A 16,333-nucleotide genomic window follows, 5' to 3' on the forward strand; every position below is an offset into this window, starting at 1 on the left:
GATTTCCCTCCTCAGGTACAATAACTTGGCTGGCCTCAGATACTATGCGCCATTTACTGTAAAAGGACGCTCGACACTGCTGCAGCACATGAGGTAAGAATACAGGCTTGCCCACCCCTGGCTTTAAATTAAAGCCTTTAATGTAGCTTTGAATCTACGTGTACGTCAGCTGATTTAGTGTCATCTATATGACATCTACATGACATCTAAGTGGGACACGGGTGGCTTGCCGATTGGAAGGTCAGCGGTTCGAATCCTCACGACGGGGTAAGTTCCCGTTGCTCAGTCCCTGCTCCTGCCAACCTAGCAGTTCAAAAGCACGTCAAGTGCAAGTAGTTAAATAGGTACTGCTCTGGCGGGAAGGTAAACGGCATTTCCGTGCGCTGCTCTGGTTTGCCATGCTGGCCACATGACCTGGAAAAACTGTCTGCGGACAAACACCAGCTCCCTCGGCCTATAGAGCAAGATGAGTGCCGCAACCCCAGAGTTGTCCGTGACTGAACCTAATGGTCAGGGGTACCTTTACCTTTATATGACATCTTCCTCGTCCAAGTGGCATTCTGCTCGCTTGGTTCAGTAAAGTTGTTCTTTCACCAACCAGAAAATGCAAAAAAAACCCCACCACATTTTAAATCCACTGTACTATCAACTTCAAAATTGTCCAAACCAAGGTGGCAGGCGCAGTGCAGCGCTGTGTTGTCAGTGGTTGGTATGTTCCTTTTCAGCAGCTCCCCTTTCCACATAACCTATTTCCTTTTTCTTCTTATTTACTTTCTGGTCACAATTGTGTTGTTGATAACACATGCATTGTCGCATTGGTAAGCCAATTAGCACAAAAATTGTGTTAAGAATCCTTTGTCTCGGTTCAGTCCACAAGTGATAGCACTGAACAACTTGCTGTATTGCGTTTCAGCAGCTTCATGTTTCATTCTCCTTTTGAAGTTTCTTTGCTCCAGGATGGCCATTCTAAGAGTCACTTACAGAGAGTGTCCTGGAATGCTGAAATGTTGGTCCACCACTTATTTATTTTTTAAATGTTGACATTTGTGATGTTAGATTTCTTCCCATCTGTTCTTTTGCACAGAGACGGACCTGCTTGCCCTCTGTAGAATGCAGAAGAACATTGCTGGCAATGGCAATTGTAACATAAGAACAGGAACAGGTAAATAAACCCCCGATTACATTATTACCTGCTCTAATGGTGTTGCCAGAGTAAACACATGGGGACAGAATTAGCATCTGGGTCTGCTACAAGAGTTGGTCCCTGTGTTCATATGTCACATGGCCTGTTGTTGCTGGCAAGTAGCTCTTTTAAATCAGGGGACCGGGGTGCCAACTTGAATAAAATATTGTGGAGGCTCAGGTAAGCCCCACCCTGCATAATCAATCACATGATGCAGTGCACACACACCATTTGAATGTAAATGTCCATCAACTTTGTGGGGGCCTGGTCCCCTCAAATATTTTATTGTGGGGGCTGAAGCCCCCACAGCCCCTAAGACTTGACTCCTCTGCAGGGGACTGTATATAAACAGTGTTTGAAATTCCCATTGTTCTCGGTGCATTTTGTGACAGGGAATTTCATTAGCACGAGGAGTTCCTTAGCTCTGGGCACAGTACTGAGCCTAAGATTTCAGATTAAAACTGCAGAATGGAAGGAAATAGGACCCTTTTCTATATCCTCACTTCCAGTACTCTCTTAAGAATGGATGAGACCTTCATAAGACTACTAGGGGGTGGGCAGGGGAAGGACTAGACCATGTGAAAAATGAACATAATATTTTAGCAACAGTTCATTCATTTTCAGCTTTGTATTATTGTTATTTTAAAAAGTGTGTCTAGACATCCTGTTGTTGCGCCCATAACCTAGGTTTAAGGTGCCATTTAGCTCCTAGCTTTCATATCTTAGTTTCTAACACTGCATATAAGCAAGTACAGGCTTCCCACCTCAGGCCTGTGAGAGGAGTGTCATTTTCTAGAATGGGCTGCAGATCATCAATTATACATTTGAGTGGTTTCAGCTAAGAACTGTCAGAGATAAGAACTGGTGTCCTGGCATTTTCTCTTCTGGGTTTTATATTAAGTTATTCCTATGTCTGCCCTTGTTGTTCTGATTTACCTCTTCATTGGGTGGGGATCATAGTTAGAGGGACACCTGATTTAAAAAATAGAATCTTGTGCATCTGAACAGATACAATTGTATCATAGGCCTTGACTGTATATAGTGGATTTTGCTCTGGGTGAAAGCTGAAAACATGCAGGTATGTATCGTGATCAATATAAGGTGGTGCTTATATGTCTACTAGGAAATTACACTGCAGTGTCCAAAAAGTCAACCTTTTGCATGGACTGATCAAGGCTCAGGTTGATGATAAAGTGAAAGCTATTGAAGTTCTGCTGGAATCACTCAGCATTCTCCTGTCTAGATGATAAAATATGCAATCAATCTTAATAAATGTTAGCTACTTGTTGCATGAAATTCAAACACCCTTAGTCTAGTTAGCACTTCTGTTCCAGTGATAGGATTTTTCAAGCATGCAAAAATGCGTAATTTTGTAATGGGGGAGCAGAGGCATAAGGCTTTTCCCTGGGACACATATCCATTGCACATTTACCAATGTGGCCAGACACTACCTGAGATAGTAGTCGTTTTAAGTACTTCTCTGTATCCACATACTAGATTAAGTTTATTTTTCATTTACATTTGCTTCTCTTAAAAAAGGACTGGGAGTAGAAGCCCAGCCTCAGAACTTCACAGCTGGACTCACCCAGATCCTTCTCGTCTGTCATTGAATAATACCTGGCACTTTGACATGAAACAAAGCTACCTCCATTTATGTTTTAACAGACATTGTTGAACCTTGCATTTAACTCACAACTGAGGCACAGGGTCTGAATGTGTGCGTAGCTGTTCCATTGCCTGCAGTGTTAAAAATGTGCTGACTTTTAAAAAATATATACTAGGGAACAGATGAGAAAGCCAAACATACAGAATCTCCAAGACCAGGCTCTGTCCTAAACACGAAGCGTTCTGGTATGGAGGCTGCTACCATTTGCACTCACACATTCTCCCATGGCAAATTGCAAGGCTGCTTGAGAAGCTCAAGGCCTCCGGTTCAGAAGCGCCTCATTTAGGGTTTTTGTCTTGGCCCTCAAAACCAACCCCCTCCTGTTTAGTGATTCCCTTGGTTTTGATTTTCTTCTTTTGGTTAGTTATTTGAAGAACTCTCTGTGCTCTTTCCGCAGCTGTCCTTAAAGAGCGTACAGTCATATTACAATGTCCTGTTTCAAAATCCAGCAAGTTACACCCTTGTCTTTGAAGAAGGAGAGGGGTCAGCAGAAAAAGGATAAGATGCAAATACTGTATACAGACCCAGTTCCCTAGCTGAAGCTAAAAACCAGGGGCTGCTATTCCAATCTTTCTGTTTTGAGCAATCCCTTTTACATGTTTGTCATCTAACAGCTCTGGCCAGCTTCTTCCTCCTTAACTGAAAGGGTTTTTATTTTGTTACTTTATTACCACCAATTTGGTCTTCCAAATTCTACTTAGCTTGCCTGTTGGCAGATTTCTATTTGATTAGCCTAAGTGTTCAGGCTCTATTATGCTGTTGCTTTGCTGCCTAAAGAATGTGACACTAACTGTATCATTTCATCCCTTATTACATAATCCTCTTATTGGATAAATTCTCTCACAACACTAAATATAAGTGTGCTCTGTTTTCAGAAACACAGCACAGCTTTTATTTTTCTCTCTCTTTGTGTGTGTTAGCACAAATCTTGTGTACCATGTTTTGCCCGCCACAATGTGCAAATCCTATCACACTTACCTGAGAGAGTAAGACCCATTGAACCAAATGGGGCTCATTTCTGAGTTGACATGCAGGAATCCATTGTTAGTTGAATCAAATTCCGTCTCCTTTTGCTGCTTCTATAATTAACTGTGACAAAGCACAATCTCCTTTTGAATCTAGAAATTGTATCCATGTCATGACCTGAATTGACATTTAAGCCTGCTGGTAACTGAAGTTGCCCATAATACATGCTTTTGCTGCCTCTCCCAATTTCTTTATGTACTGTGATAACATTCAGTTGTTGTCGACCTTAGCATGGGCCAACTTAGAGAAGCATTAGTTGATTGGTTGTGTAGGTTTTACTCAATTAAATTTGTGCATGAGCAAAGCAGTAATTTTGAAGCAAAAACATGATTTGTTTGTAGATGCATCTTAGAGACATTCCTTTTTATGAGGAATAATGCACCTGGAGCCATCACTGAACCTTTTAAGCAACTTCTTGTATTTTTTTATGGGTTGGATTCAGGCTTAGTCATTCTCTGAGTAAACCCATTGAAGTCAACAGGACACAAATAATTACCAACTCAACTTCCAGGGACGCAGGTGGCGCTGTGGGTAAAAGCCTCAGCGCCTAGGGCTTGCCGATCGAAAGGTCGGCGGTTCGAAGCCCTGCGGCGGGGTGCGCTCCCGTCGTTCGGTCCCAGCGCCTGCCAACCTAGCAGTTCGAAAGCACCCCCGGGTGCAAGTAGATAAATAGGGACCGCTTACAAGCGGGAAGGTAAACGGTGTTTCCGTGTGCGGCTCTGGTTCGCCAGAGCAGCGATGTCATGCTGGCCACGTGACCCGGAAGTGTCTTCGGACAGCGCTGGCCCCCGGCCTCTTGAGTGAGATGGGCACACAACCCTAGAGTCTGGCAAGACTGGCCCGTACGGGCAGGGGTACCTTTACAACTTCCACTGGTCTCAGTAGATCCACTCAAAGCATGCCTGCCTAGATCCAACCTAATAAACCCAACAAACTCCTGCTGCCTATGGATCATGTGTGGTGGTGTTTTTTAATTGATAATTCATACAGAATTTGGGTGGCCAACAATTAAGGCAAAAGCACTCAGTTAAAGTATATTTTATAACTTGCTATGATGCCTATTGAGCAATAATAGCTTTGTAACACACAGAGTGGCCCTCTATGCACTGACTGCAAATCAGAATAAGGAAAAGGAGTTAGATAAAGGTTGGTGGGACATTGACCCATTCACCCAAATGCACCAGCCTCCACTGTCCTTACTCACACACCTCTATATTCAGAGGATTAACAAAGGCTGCCTCTGCAGAAGATAAAGCTGCTCTTGCATTGACACTCATTGCTCAGTAACAACACCCAACAAGGGGCCTCCTATATCACAGTTACCCAGTGCCCCTCATCAAACACACAAAGGCATCATAGTTTTGTTGAAGTACTTGGGCTCTTGGTATTTTCACTGAAGAGAACCATCCAGAGCTACCGTAGTTGTTATGACCAGACATCCTGCTGCTCACTTTGTCAGTTGCCATGAATGGGATAGTGCTGTGGTAGCCGCAGATCTGAGTTGCAAGAGCAAGCCTGATATCATCTCTTATTACAGAGGCTAATCCCAGGAAGCAACCTCATTGACTTTCAAGTCAGCTCTGCTACCTCCTTAAGAGTCATACAAGCTGCTTCAGAACAGGAAGCAGGCCCTGCAATCCTTTTAATTCAGCAGCTCCTGCTTGCAGCAGAGGCCAGCCCGTTAGCACCAGGCTGCAGGGAGGTCTAAAGGACTGGTGGCTGAAGTCTGGCAGCAGCAGATTAGACTCCATCAAGATCAGTGGTGGTTGTTGACCATTGGGTCAGGAGGGGAAAGCAACAGCAGGTGGAACCAGAGTCAATGACAGACAGTCAGCTAATTTTGCCCCCATCTCCTTCCTGCTGAGTTTAATAAAGGACAGCACTGAGTCTAAGGAGGAAGGAATTGGCATGCACTGCTACCCCCTAGACTGGTTTGTAAGGAAGCAAGCAGGGAAGTGACTCGCTAAGGGCAGACTGAGGCTGGAGGGGCAGTGCTGCATCTGCCTTAACAGACCAGCCTCTACTGCAGACCCTGGGCATAGTGAGGGGGGACAGGGGGCAGTAAAACAATAGAAATACTTTACTGACCAATCACGTTGGTCCTGCCCCCTCCACAAAAATCCTGGCTATGCCCATGCTGCGGACTATATCCACCTAAAAACTACCGCAATACAAGTATTTATACTAGAACTGACTCTGAGTCTTCCTGCATTTAGCAAATGCATAGTTGCTCATATGAAATAACTGAGCATGGGTAGGCCACTCTTTCTACGTTTCTCCTTATGGGGGCAGCAGAAGTCAGCCTTCCTTCCATCAAAACCTGGGTGATCCAAGAAATCCATTTGTTTTATTCAGAAACCTGAAAGGCTAGGAAGGCTCTAACTACTGGGGGTGGGGGGAGAGAATTCGTGATTGGTATTTTTTGGCTCTAAAAATCTTCAGGTTTTCAGACATGCCTCTATCTCAGTGTCAAAAAAGATCCCAACCATGTGTCAGGGGTGCATGTAAGAACAACAGACTTGTGTGCAAATGGCACACTTAGTAACGAAGTTCAGTTCCAGGCAAATCCTCTCAGCGCAGAGGAAGGGAAACAAAACTTAGAAGATGGATGTTGACTCTCAAGAGTGGGTGGTTTCCTCCAAAGTTCCAACTCAGGACCAAAAGAATACAACCTGTTTAGCCTCAATTCTTTAATAATGTTGAGAGCCAACAAAATCCATGGGAGTATTATGCCATGATATACTCATCCATCCTGCTTCCCCAGAGATCCTGCCAACTTCAAGGGCCTATTGTAGTGGCTTCACACCACAAACTTGTTCTTCATGAGGGAGCCACTCTTGGTGGCAGTGTCTGCATGAGCCTGATAACCAATCACCACTTTGGAAGACAGGCCCAGGCGTTCCTTGTAAACACGCCTGAAAGAGAAAAAAATTAATAATTAAGTTGTACTCAAGACAGCTGCCTATCTTAGCTCATCTCTCTTCTGTAGTGTGTACGCACATATCCATTTCCACCAAAGAGTCCTTTCCATAGGCTGCTATAGACACCTACAAATTCATTGCATGGTATAGCTGGCATTCTTCATGCATAAAGGCTTCAAACTCTTATAACACACACACACACACACACACACACACACAAACTTTAGTAATCCTGTTGGTGTTTAATTATACAAACACGCTCTGCCTTACATAAGGTGGTTGGCATTAGCCCTCCTGTGTGTTGCTTAGCATTTCACACACACATCTCAACAAAGGGAACTGTCTGTCAGCTACCCGATATGTGTTACGCCATCCCGGTTCTCTGCCTCCTGGGTCCAGATTGCGATCTTGTCCCCCTTAGCACGGATGTTGATGACGGCCCCACAGACATCTTCGCTGTAGTCATCAAACATCTCTCCAATCAGGCACAGCAGCTACACAGAAAAGGAAAACCCATGAAGCAAACAGGGAACCAGATGCAAGCTACTGCTTGATGTACCATGGTTAAATACAGTGGGGATATTTCTTGCCTCATAAGGGTCTTTAAGCTGTTTTCCTGCCCAAACAAAAGAGCTACACTATTCGGGGAAGATCAAAATAGCTGGCTCAGCTCAGAAATCCAGCAGGCATCAGAGGGATTGGGGATGAGTGTGTGTGTGTTGTGTAGATAGGAAAGTCCATCTGAGTAGATAAATGCCAAGCATCCTTTCCTCTTCCCCTTCATCTCATGCCGCCATGTGGTGCAAGTTGCCTGAACACAGTAAGCCAGCCTTCACCAACCTGACATTCTCCATATGCTTTGGACTACCAATCAGTGTTCAAAACTCCCATTGTTCTAGGCGCATTTTGCGACAGGGAATTTCATTAGCGCAAGCGGTTTCTGATCTCTGGCCATAGTACTGTGCCTAAGATTTCAGATTAAAACTGAAGAATGGAAGAAAAGGAAGACCTTTTTCTGCCTCCCCACCTCCAGCTACTCTCTGCAGACTGGAGAAGAGACCCTCTTAAGAATATTAGAGTGGTGGACAGGGGAAGGGCTAAGGCCATGTGAAAAACGACATAATATTTTAGCTGCAGTTCATTCATTTTCAGCTTTGTATTCTTGTTATTAAACAAAAAAAGTGCCTAGATATTCAGTTGTTGTGCCCATAACCTAGGTTTAAGGTGCCATTTAGCTCCTAGATTTCATATCTCAGTTTCTAACACTGCTACCAATCCCATCAGCCCCAGCCAGCAGAACTGGTGATGGGGGTTGGTAGTCCAAAATACCTGGAGAGCAGCAGGCGGGCAAAGACCTTGGGCTGAGAAGGGGAACTAACAAAGGAGGGTCACTTTGGGGAGCAGCTTCCACCTGCCCAAGAGAGAATGGGAAGTACTGTATGCCCAGCACTGGCAGAGGAAGAGGAGTGGGGGGAGGAGTGCACCGCCCCCAGCAGCACGATCCCCAGGGTGCCATTGTTGCTGCCGCCCACGCTGGGCGCCCCGCCCCCACAGGCTGCACACCCTGCCCCCAGAACGTGCACCACACCCCTGCAGGAGGCACACCACGCCCCCAGGACAAGCGCCAGCCCCGCCCCCGCCTGCTCTCCGCACCCGGTGCTGGTGCATGAAGCTCCGCCACTGATGCCCAACCCAGAAACATGGCCAGAAAGCAGGGCAAATTCCACATTTCATAAAGGAGAAGCACCCACACATCGTTCTGCCTACTTACAGTCTCCAGCCAGAAACGGTCAAGCTCTGCATGCCGCTGCTGCTTGGACAATGTGATAAGCCAACGCCCACCACGCTTATTCCTGTTATCTTCCCACATCGGTTCAATGCCATCCTAGAGGAAATGCAGGATCTCAGTATATACAGCTCTTACACACACACCCCTCGATGAAGTTGCAAGGCTTTCTTAGTCCACCACAATGCACTTAGATCCACAGCAAGCCACGTATAGCCCTGTGGTGTGTGGGAAAGCCCATACAACAAGAGACCCCAAGACTACCACTTGAGAGCCTGTTTCGCCTCCCTATAGGAGGCACGCAGCGTTAACAGACCAGGAACAGACCAGGAATAACCAGCAGGACTTACCTTGAAAAGGGAATAGTCGCAGCCTGATGTCAACTTGCTGGCCAGTTGGATGTTGCTATACAGCCTGCAGTCTCAAGGAGAGAAGACAGATATGTCAGGAGAGCAGAATGGGTGGACTTGTGTAAGGAACCTATGGCTCCTGATGTTGATGCAAGGTATCTTGCGTGAATAGTCTCAAAGCAGGTGGCCCACCCTGGAAACTGCCTTGAGAGAAGTTTCCACTAAATCCAGGCAAATACCACAGGAAACTATGGTTCATTCGGAGCTCCCTGTAGCACACATCTCTCTCAACCACTTTTAACTTTCAAGTGCTGCTTAGGACTTGTGTAGCCTGCAGATACAAGTACATGGTTTTCAAAAGTGAATGGACTGGAGAACCCAGCTCCCATCATCCCTGACCATGCCAGCTGGGTCTGATGCAAGTGAGGAGTCCAGCAACATCCAGAGGGCCACAATATTCCCCACTGTTGGTTCAATCCCACAATGGCCTTCCTTCTTCTGGCAAGGCTGTTCCAATGTTTCTAGCTGTCAGAGGAAGGACTGGAATGCACTCACGCCCAGAAGTCTTCCACGGTGTCAAATTTGGTGATAAGCCGCAAGTTATCCTGCCAGGTCTTACTCTTGTCATTTTTGAAGAACCAAAGGGCCCACCTATGGAGATGAATGGAAGGCAAAATTAAGCCACTAGCTATGAACATCAACACTCCCCTGCATGAGGCTCTATGTACACACAAAGCACCCAGCACATCTTGCCACATGTGTTGTGCTTGAATGCTGCCTGTTTGGAGTGGAAGGTGCTGTGTCACACTCTTCTCATTTCACATTTGATTAGACCCACTGTAATAAGGCAACCTTAAGGTGGGGTGTGGGTTGTGCTGATAAACAATGTGGTTTTGTAAACCATTCTGATTTATTTATTTTTGTATGAACAGCAGTATATAAATTAGTAAAACGAATATTTTCTTGAACTTCTCCAGAGACACAGATGCAGGTTCTCTCTCCTTCTCCCAGTGAAGGGGCAAGGGAATATAAAATAGGAGTGGTTTCAAGAGATGAATGGTAGGAAATTCAGGACAGAAGAATGGAATAACAGCAAATACATAGGATTTGCTGCCATAAGAGGTGATTCTGAGCTAGATGGGCCTTTCATCTGATCCAGGAGGACTCTTTAAGAGCATTCCCCACTCCTCCCTCCTTTGAAAAGGAGGAAGCAAGAACGGTGAAAGTAAATGATTTTTCATGTTTAACAGTGATTTATGGAAGCACACAGTAGCATCGGAAGTGTTCCTTGAAACCAAAAATAGCAAGGATTTCTTGGCAATGAGTATCTGCTGTATCATAGCACAGCTCCCTTGGCCACATTTGGATGCACCTTGCCAGGATCTTCTTGGTTAGCAGCCATCAACAAGCAGGGAGAAAGTGAGCATTAACATCATTGCACTGGAGGGGAGATCTGGGCACACTGGGAGATCCAAGCATTTTGGCGTTCTGCTAGCATTCTGCCTCTGATTACCAATTGCTGGGAATCGCAGGTAGGTCGAGTGCTGTGGTGCTCATGCCCAGCTTGCAGGCTTCCTACAGGCATCTGGTTGACCACCGTAAGAGCAAGATGCTGGACCAGATGGGCCATTGGCCCGATGTACTTACCTGTTCTGCAGGGGGTGCTTGCTGAAGCATTCCACAGCCCCCTCTTCTCTCTTGGCCTTGCGCATCCACTGCTCCTCCTGAGGACTTGCCTGACGTTTGGAAAAGTGGACAATTCATTACAACAGGCACTACAAGCTCCTTGTACACATTCACCCCCAGGCATGGGGTCCCCTATATAGGCTACAACTGGCTGGACAAACAGCAAAGCCAGATAAGTTGGGGCAGCTATGTGTTTTGTTTGAGCTCTTGATCTCTCCCAGGACAGCAATAAAATCTGGGAAATTATTATTTTTTTCATCTGAAACACGCTTCTATAGAGGAAATTCATGTTACATATATTGTCTGTGTTTTGCCAAGAATTCAGAAAGTGAGTGTATTCTTACACAGCTTTCAGGAAAAAACGCTTCACAGGAGAAAGAGGAGCTGCTCCCAGCTTTATTCTGGCTTCAAGGAGGAACATAGCCAGCTTCCCTAGGACCCAGGAAATAGTTGACAGTACCTGGGGCAAAGGGATCAAAACCCTACACACAAAAGGACAGGCCACCAGCTGCCTCCTCCTCCTCCAGCCTGCTCTAGGGTACAGGACAGAGCATTCAAAAGGGCACTTGTTTGCTGCCTGATAAACGGGATCAGAGAGATCAAGTGCTGCTGATGTTATTTTCTACCCTTTACCGCACTCTAGATGGCAGTGATGGTGAAATGGGCACCCCTGCCAGCTCCAAAGCTTCCTGTCCACATTGGTTTCACACAGCCCTCTCTCAGGGCAAAGAAAGAATGCTATACAGCATTACATTTAGAAGAAGAACTTGAAGGAGGAAGACCTTGCCAAGCCAAGTAGAGCAACCAAAAAAAGCTTTTGGGTCCTTAAGAGAACTAGGCAAATTATTGCCTAGCTTTTTCACAGCCAAGTGCATTAAAGCCAGGCCAGTCTTGGCCATACTTGCAGTGTCCTCGAGCAACCATGTGAAAATTGCATACATAAGCAGACACATTTAGGCTCTCCAGGGACTAGAGTCTCCAAGATCAATACATGGCAGACCAAGGATTGACAACTCCCCACTTTTTTTCCTGGCAGGGACTGTGTACCTTTAATAGCTGCATGACAAGCAGAAATTCTGTAGGAGACACTCCCTTTCCCCCCCAACATGCAATGCATTATGGGAAGAGCATCTCAGACTACTGCTAAAGGTACAGGAGCCCTGCACGAAGCAGCCCTGCAAGCCATGGCTGGGCCTCCTACAACTTTTATAGCAGGGACTCACCACAATACCAAAGTAAAGTGGTCACTCTACTGGGAATAGACACTCTGGAACACATCCCAGCATAAAGCTCAGTACTGTGCACACTTGCTCAGAGAAGTCAGGTTCATTGAATTCAATATACCCTTGTGACATAAGCATGCACAGAACTGCAGAATTTGCATCAGACAAGATGTTCAACATACAGAACAAACACTTGGCTACATCCAGCCTAGCTTTTCCTACCCTTCAAGAGCAATAAGGTCCCTGAAAGCTAAACAAGGAGCTTTGGAGGTAGAACTATATTTCAGGAACACAACAGCCTCACAGTTGCAGGGTTATACCCTAGGGAGAAAGAAGAAAAAGACCTCAGCAGAAAGAAAACTACTACTCACCATCATTAGTGCTACGGCCACCACCTTTCCAAGAAAATAACTGAGCCTACCTCTCCAGGCTTCCTTTTTATATAGAAAGCACCTTTGAGCACCGCCTTTAACCTAGAAAATGGTTTTGTTAAAGAGCCAGGCCTTTTTTTTTTGGTCATTCCTTCAAATGCTGCCATTGTAGAAACTGTAACCCCTGTCCCTCTTTTTCGGCTGGAACACAATAGAAACCCATGGCCCTCTGGATGTTGCTGGAGGCCAGTTCCCATCATCCCAAGTCAGCATGACCAAAGGTTGGGGATAGCGGGAGTTTTAGTCCAGCAACAACTGGAGGACTTTCCTATCCTTGATTTAGGCCAATGGGGTCACTTAAAAGTCACTGCGTTCAAGACACTAGATCAGAGGTGGGGAACCTTTTGTCCTCCAGATGTTGCTGGACTATAACTTCATCATCCTTGTTCATTGGCCATGTTGGACAGGAGTTAGAGCACCACAACTGGTGGCCACAGGTTTCCCATCCCAGTACAAGATCACTGTGTTCATGTCAAAATTAAAAGGCAAACAATATAGGGCCATCAGAGATATTGTCTCCATGGAACTAAGGTATCGTGAAAAGCTCAGCCTCCAATAGGTAACCAAGGCTGCTTTGAAATAGGTGGTTCCAAAGCCTGTGTAATGTAAGGGACAACTGTTGCTGAAGATTGCAACCAGGTGCGCTTGGCTTGGCTCCACCTTACTAATCAGGCCTTTAAAATCTTAGCTTGTAAGAGGAGATAATTTTCCAAGTGTGCCATTCTAGGTTTCGTTAGTGTTGCCCTCAGGGTTTTTTGGTGTGTGGGTGGAGGGTGGGGGAGAGATCTTTAGCAAATCTATAGTACGACTTAGATCTGTGCAGTAACCTTGGAATTCTGTCTATAGCTCTGATACAACCACACCACAAAAAGGGTACTGTAGAGCTGGGAAAGTTGCAGAAAAGGACAACCAAAATCATCAAAGGGCTGGAGCAACTTCCCTATGATGAAGGGTTGCAATGTTTGGGGATTTTTTAGCTTAGCAGAAAGACAAGTGAGCAGGATATAAGCAATAATGCCTTAGAGAAATTAAATGCATACATACATTATATAGAGTGGCATCACAGAGTGGGAAGGGAGCCCATACACGCACATACATACACATAATGATAAGCATGTTAAAGCTTACATGCACATAAAATTATTTACAATGACCGTTCATAAATCAGTCTTGATGGTAACACAAAGATCTTGGCACTGGTAAACTAATGAACACTTGTAGTGGGATTAAAGCACCTGTAGTGGGATTATGGTTCAATTCAGGCTAGAGGGAATAGAATTTAACTTCTTGGTAAACTGTAATTCAGTGACCTCCCTTTGAAGTTTTTTATTCAAGGATGATTACTTAGGTTAGTACCAAGCGTCTAAAGAGACTGAAATCAGGGTAGTGTCCTTCCTGATGTCAGATTTGTGCCCCTTTAATTAGGTGCATAGACCTGTTTGTCCTAGGTAGAGTTATTGGCAGGTGATGGCATAAGTCACATTAGATGAGCAGGTGAATGAACCCCTGATGTTGTCATCTGAGAGAAGAAAGTGTCCTTATCCAGGATGGGCTGTAATTCATTGATGATAACATGCAGTGGCTTTAGCTGGGAATTAAGGTGGTAACAGGTAGTGCCTTATCACTTTCTCTTCTCAGTCTGTCCTATGTACTACATTGTTCCTGAGTCCTCAATCTTGCTTTGTTCTTTTGCTCTTTCACTTGATTGGGCGAATATTTTAGTCTTTAAGGAATAAATACATAACTAATATGTTTTGTCCAAACACTGCGGGAGGGGGGCAACAGCCCTCCCACTACCGTTTTCCCTATCACGCTCCCTGTGAACTAGTGCCTAATGCTGCCCTTACTCCATGTATCAAATCCCTTCCAAAAGCCACGATCTAAGCAAGGGCACATCGCATCTTGTGTGGCAACCCAGAAAAGTGGCATCATCCGTGGTCTGCGATTCTGCATCCTTCTGCCTTCTTAGCTGTGAGCCACTGACTACGTGCCTCTCTCGCTCTCTCTCTGTACCTGCCAGCCCTCTCTGCTCCCCACCTCCCCAAATCACCGCCGCCATCAGCCACGCGGCAGGCTCCACAGCTCCTCCTATGTGTCGGGGCAGGTAGGCTCCTTTGGCGCCTTCTTATCGGATGCCCCGCCCCAGGTCAGCGGGCCGGCGGTCTCTCCGCGCCAGGGCTCCCGCCGCTGCATCCGGGCAGGGCCGAGGGGCGGGGAGCGCGAGTTGCGCGCTATGATGAAATCCCCTCGCCGAGCGGGTATAGGGCGCGCAGCGGCTCATTGCAATATTCAGCGGCGGCAGCGGCAGCAGCAGGGCGAAGGCGCCGGCGTCTCCTCGGCTCTCCTCTTCTCCACCTCCTCCTCTTCCTCCCCGCCGAGCTGCTCCATGGCAGAGCTGCCCTGACTGCCCCGCTGCACCTCGCCGCCTGCTCCACTGACCCTGCCCAGCCGGCTCGCTCGCTCTGGCCCGGAATGATCTGAACCCCCTTAGCGGAGACGCACCCGAGTCCAGCGCTATCGCCGATCGCAGGTGAGCAGCGCCTGGGCGCGCTCCTCTCGCTCGACTCGCTCGCCCCTTTGGAGATCGGAGGCATCCTCTGGAGATCGGATTGGGGGCGGCGGGCGGTGGCATAAGGTTTGGCCTGGAGGTGAATTCCCCCCTCCATCAGTGCGCAGGGCGACGGTGCCACTATCTCTCTTTTCGGGAGGGGGGGTGGGATATATACCCCCACACCATCTCCGCAAGCGTGCCCCCCCCCACGGGAATTGGAATACTGATGGAGAAAAGAGATGGCTTATATTCCTGGATAGGAACACCACACCCCATAAAATCCCCACCCCAAATAATTGGCAGAAAAGGAGAGCGCAGCAGCGTCTCCTGTCCTCACCCTTCCCTTCCCCTCCCCGGTTTCAAGGACACGGAGTCATCCGTGTTTTGACGGCTTTAATCCTGGCTAAATCCCAGCCTCTCTTCCCTCTTCCTGTCTCTCGGGGGATGCGGGAGCGGATGCTTTTGAGGAACGGGGCTGAAGAGGAGCGGCGCTTTCCACCCCCGCGTTAAAATGCCCAGGAAGGGAGCAGCTGCAGCCATTAGAGCAGGCGAGGTAGGCCGGGAGGATGGGGATGGTCATGGCAGCAGCCGAGGAGGAGGATGGAGGGTGACGGCGGCCTTTGCAGCACTAACAGCTGTCATCAGACTTGTTGAATCTGGGGCAGAAGGTTGCTTTTGCCATGGCACCGAGCTGGGCTCTGCACCTGCTCCCCCAGCCTTCCACCTTGGGAGAGCCCGCTGGGCAGTGGAAATCTCCTGCCTGTTTCAACAGCAAGCTAAGATGTTGTGGCTGCAGTAAGATACAGCCTGAGGCTGTTGAGTTAGGGGGCAGCCCTCATGCTTTGCTGTTGGGAACGCTGTGGCTCCAGCCTAGGGAGGTCCCTCCTCGGAACCATACCCGATTTCCTCCATCTCTCTCCAAAGCCCATATCCCTCCAGGTCCTTCTCCCCAGCAGTCCATGTAACCATTCCCCTTCCTTGGAAGCAGCAGAGCCCTCTGCTGAAGCCATCTTGCCTGGTCTCTTGTCTCCCCCACACAGAGCTCAGTGCCGGGATGGATGCGTTTATGAAGGGCTTGTCCAAGGCAAAGGAAGGGGTCGTTGCTGCAGCAGAGAAGACTAAGGAAGGGGTAGCGGTGGCAGCGGAGAAGACCAAGGAAGGCGTGCTCTATGTCGGTAAGGCTGCTGCAGGCAAAGCTGCAGAGCTGCCCTGCTAGCTGTGCCCGCCTTTCGCAGGAGGAAACAAATCTGCTAGAGGGAGGGAGGGAAGGAGGAGAGATGGTTCCCGTTGCTTGGGTTTCTGTATCATTCTGGCCAGGCCTTCAAAGCTGGCAAATTGGCATCCCTTCCCCAGTTTGATTTCTCCCTCTTCCCCTCAATGGTGAAGGGACACAATTTACAGGGTGACGGCAACCTAAAAAACTGGAGTCTGATGCTGTGGGGCAGTATCTGCAAAGCAATGCTCTGCATCCTCCTTCCTGAGCACCACCATCCCCTGGGGTTCTGATGTC

At 47.3% G+C, this 16,333-nt stretch overlaps 2 protein-coding genes across 5 annotated transcripts in view; one reads left to right on the forward strand and one right to left on the reverse strand.

Annotated features, from left to right (window-relative positions):
• The first annotated feature begins 1,107 nt into the window (after positions 1 to 1,107).
• SNCB (synuclein beta) overlaps positions 1,108 to 16,333 on the forward strand; it is a 39,719-nt gene continuing 24,493 nt past the window's right edge. The window contains exons 1-2 of one of the 3 annotated variants that reach the window (XM_081184992.1): positions 1,108 to 1,162; positions 15,864 to 15,998. In XM_081184992.1, the coding sequence (XP_081041118.1) occupies positions 1,111 to 1,162; positions 15,864 to 15,998 (187 nt within the window). In that variant the 5' untranslated portion in view covers positions 1,108 to 1,110. Of the gene's footprint in view, positions 1,163 to 14,568; positions 14,803 to 15,174; positions 15,377 to 15,863; positions 15,999 to 16,333 lie in introns of those variants that run through there. The other 2 variants (XM_081184993.1, XM_081184994.1) reach the window with 2 other exon arrangements.
• EIF4E1B (eukaryotic translation initiation factor 4E family member 1B) lies at positions 6,614 to 14,394 on the reverse strand. Of its 2 annotated transcripts, XM_081184991.1 has the most exons (7): positions 12,213 to 14,394; positions 10,580 to 10,668; positions 9,488 to 9,583; positions 8,933 to 8,996; positions 8,568 to 8,681; positions 7,151 to 7,290; positions 6,614 to 6,790 (listed from the first exon to the last, which is right to left on the reverse strand). In XM_081184991.1, the coding sequence occupies exons 1-7, from the start codon at positions 12,216 to 12,218 to the stop codon at positions 6,676 to 6,678; spliced, it is 624 nt and encodes a 207-aa protein (XP_081041117.1). In that variant the 5' UTR covers positions 12,219 to 14,394; the 3' UTR covers positions 6,614 to 6,675. The 2 variants fall into 2 exon arrangements, with proteins under 2 accessions (XP_081041117.1, XP_081041116.1); XM_081184990.1 differs by lacking the exons at positions 10,580 to 10,668; positions 12,213 to 14,394 and having other exon boundaries at positions 9,488 to 9,846.

This window comes from Podarcis bocagei (genome assembly GCF_964188305.1).
Source record: "Podarcis bocagei genome assembly, chromosome: 2".
NCBI lineage: Eukaryota > Metazoa > Chordata > Lepidosauria > Squamata > Lacertidae > Podarcis > Podarcis bocagei.

Bases quoted from the DNA above. Each gene is read 5' to 3' on its own strand.
- EIF4E1B (XM_081184990.1), bottom strand. From the start codon at position 9,690: ATGTGGCAAGATGTGCTGGGTGCTTTGTGTGTACATAGAGCCTCATGC. The intron at 8,682-8,932 runs GTAAGTCCTGCT...CATTTCCTCTAG, and splicing joins GCGACTATTCCCTTTTCAAG to GATGGCATTGAACCGATGTG. The intron at 6,791-7,150 runs GTAGCTGACAGA...TTTCTCTTTCAG, and splicing joins GATGGCGTAACACATATCGG to GCGTGTTTACAAGGAACGCC.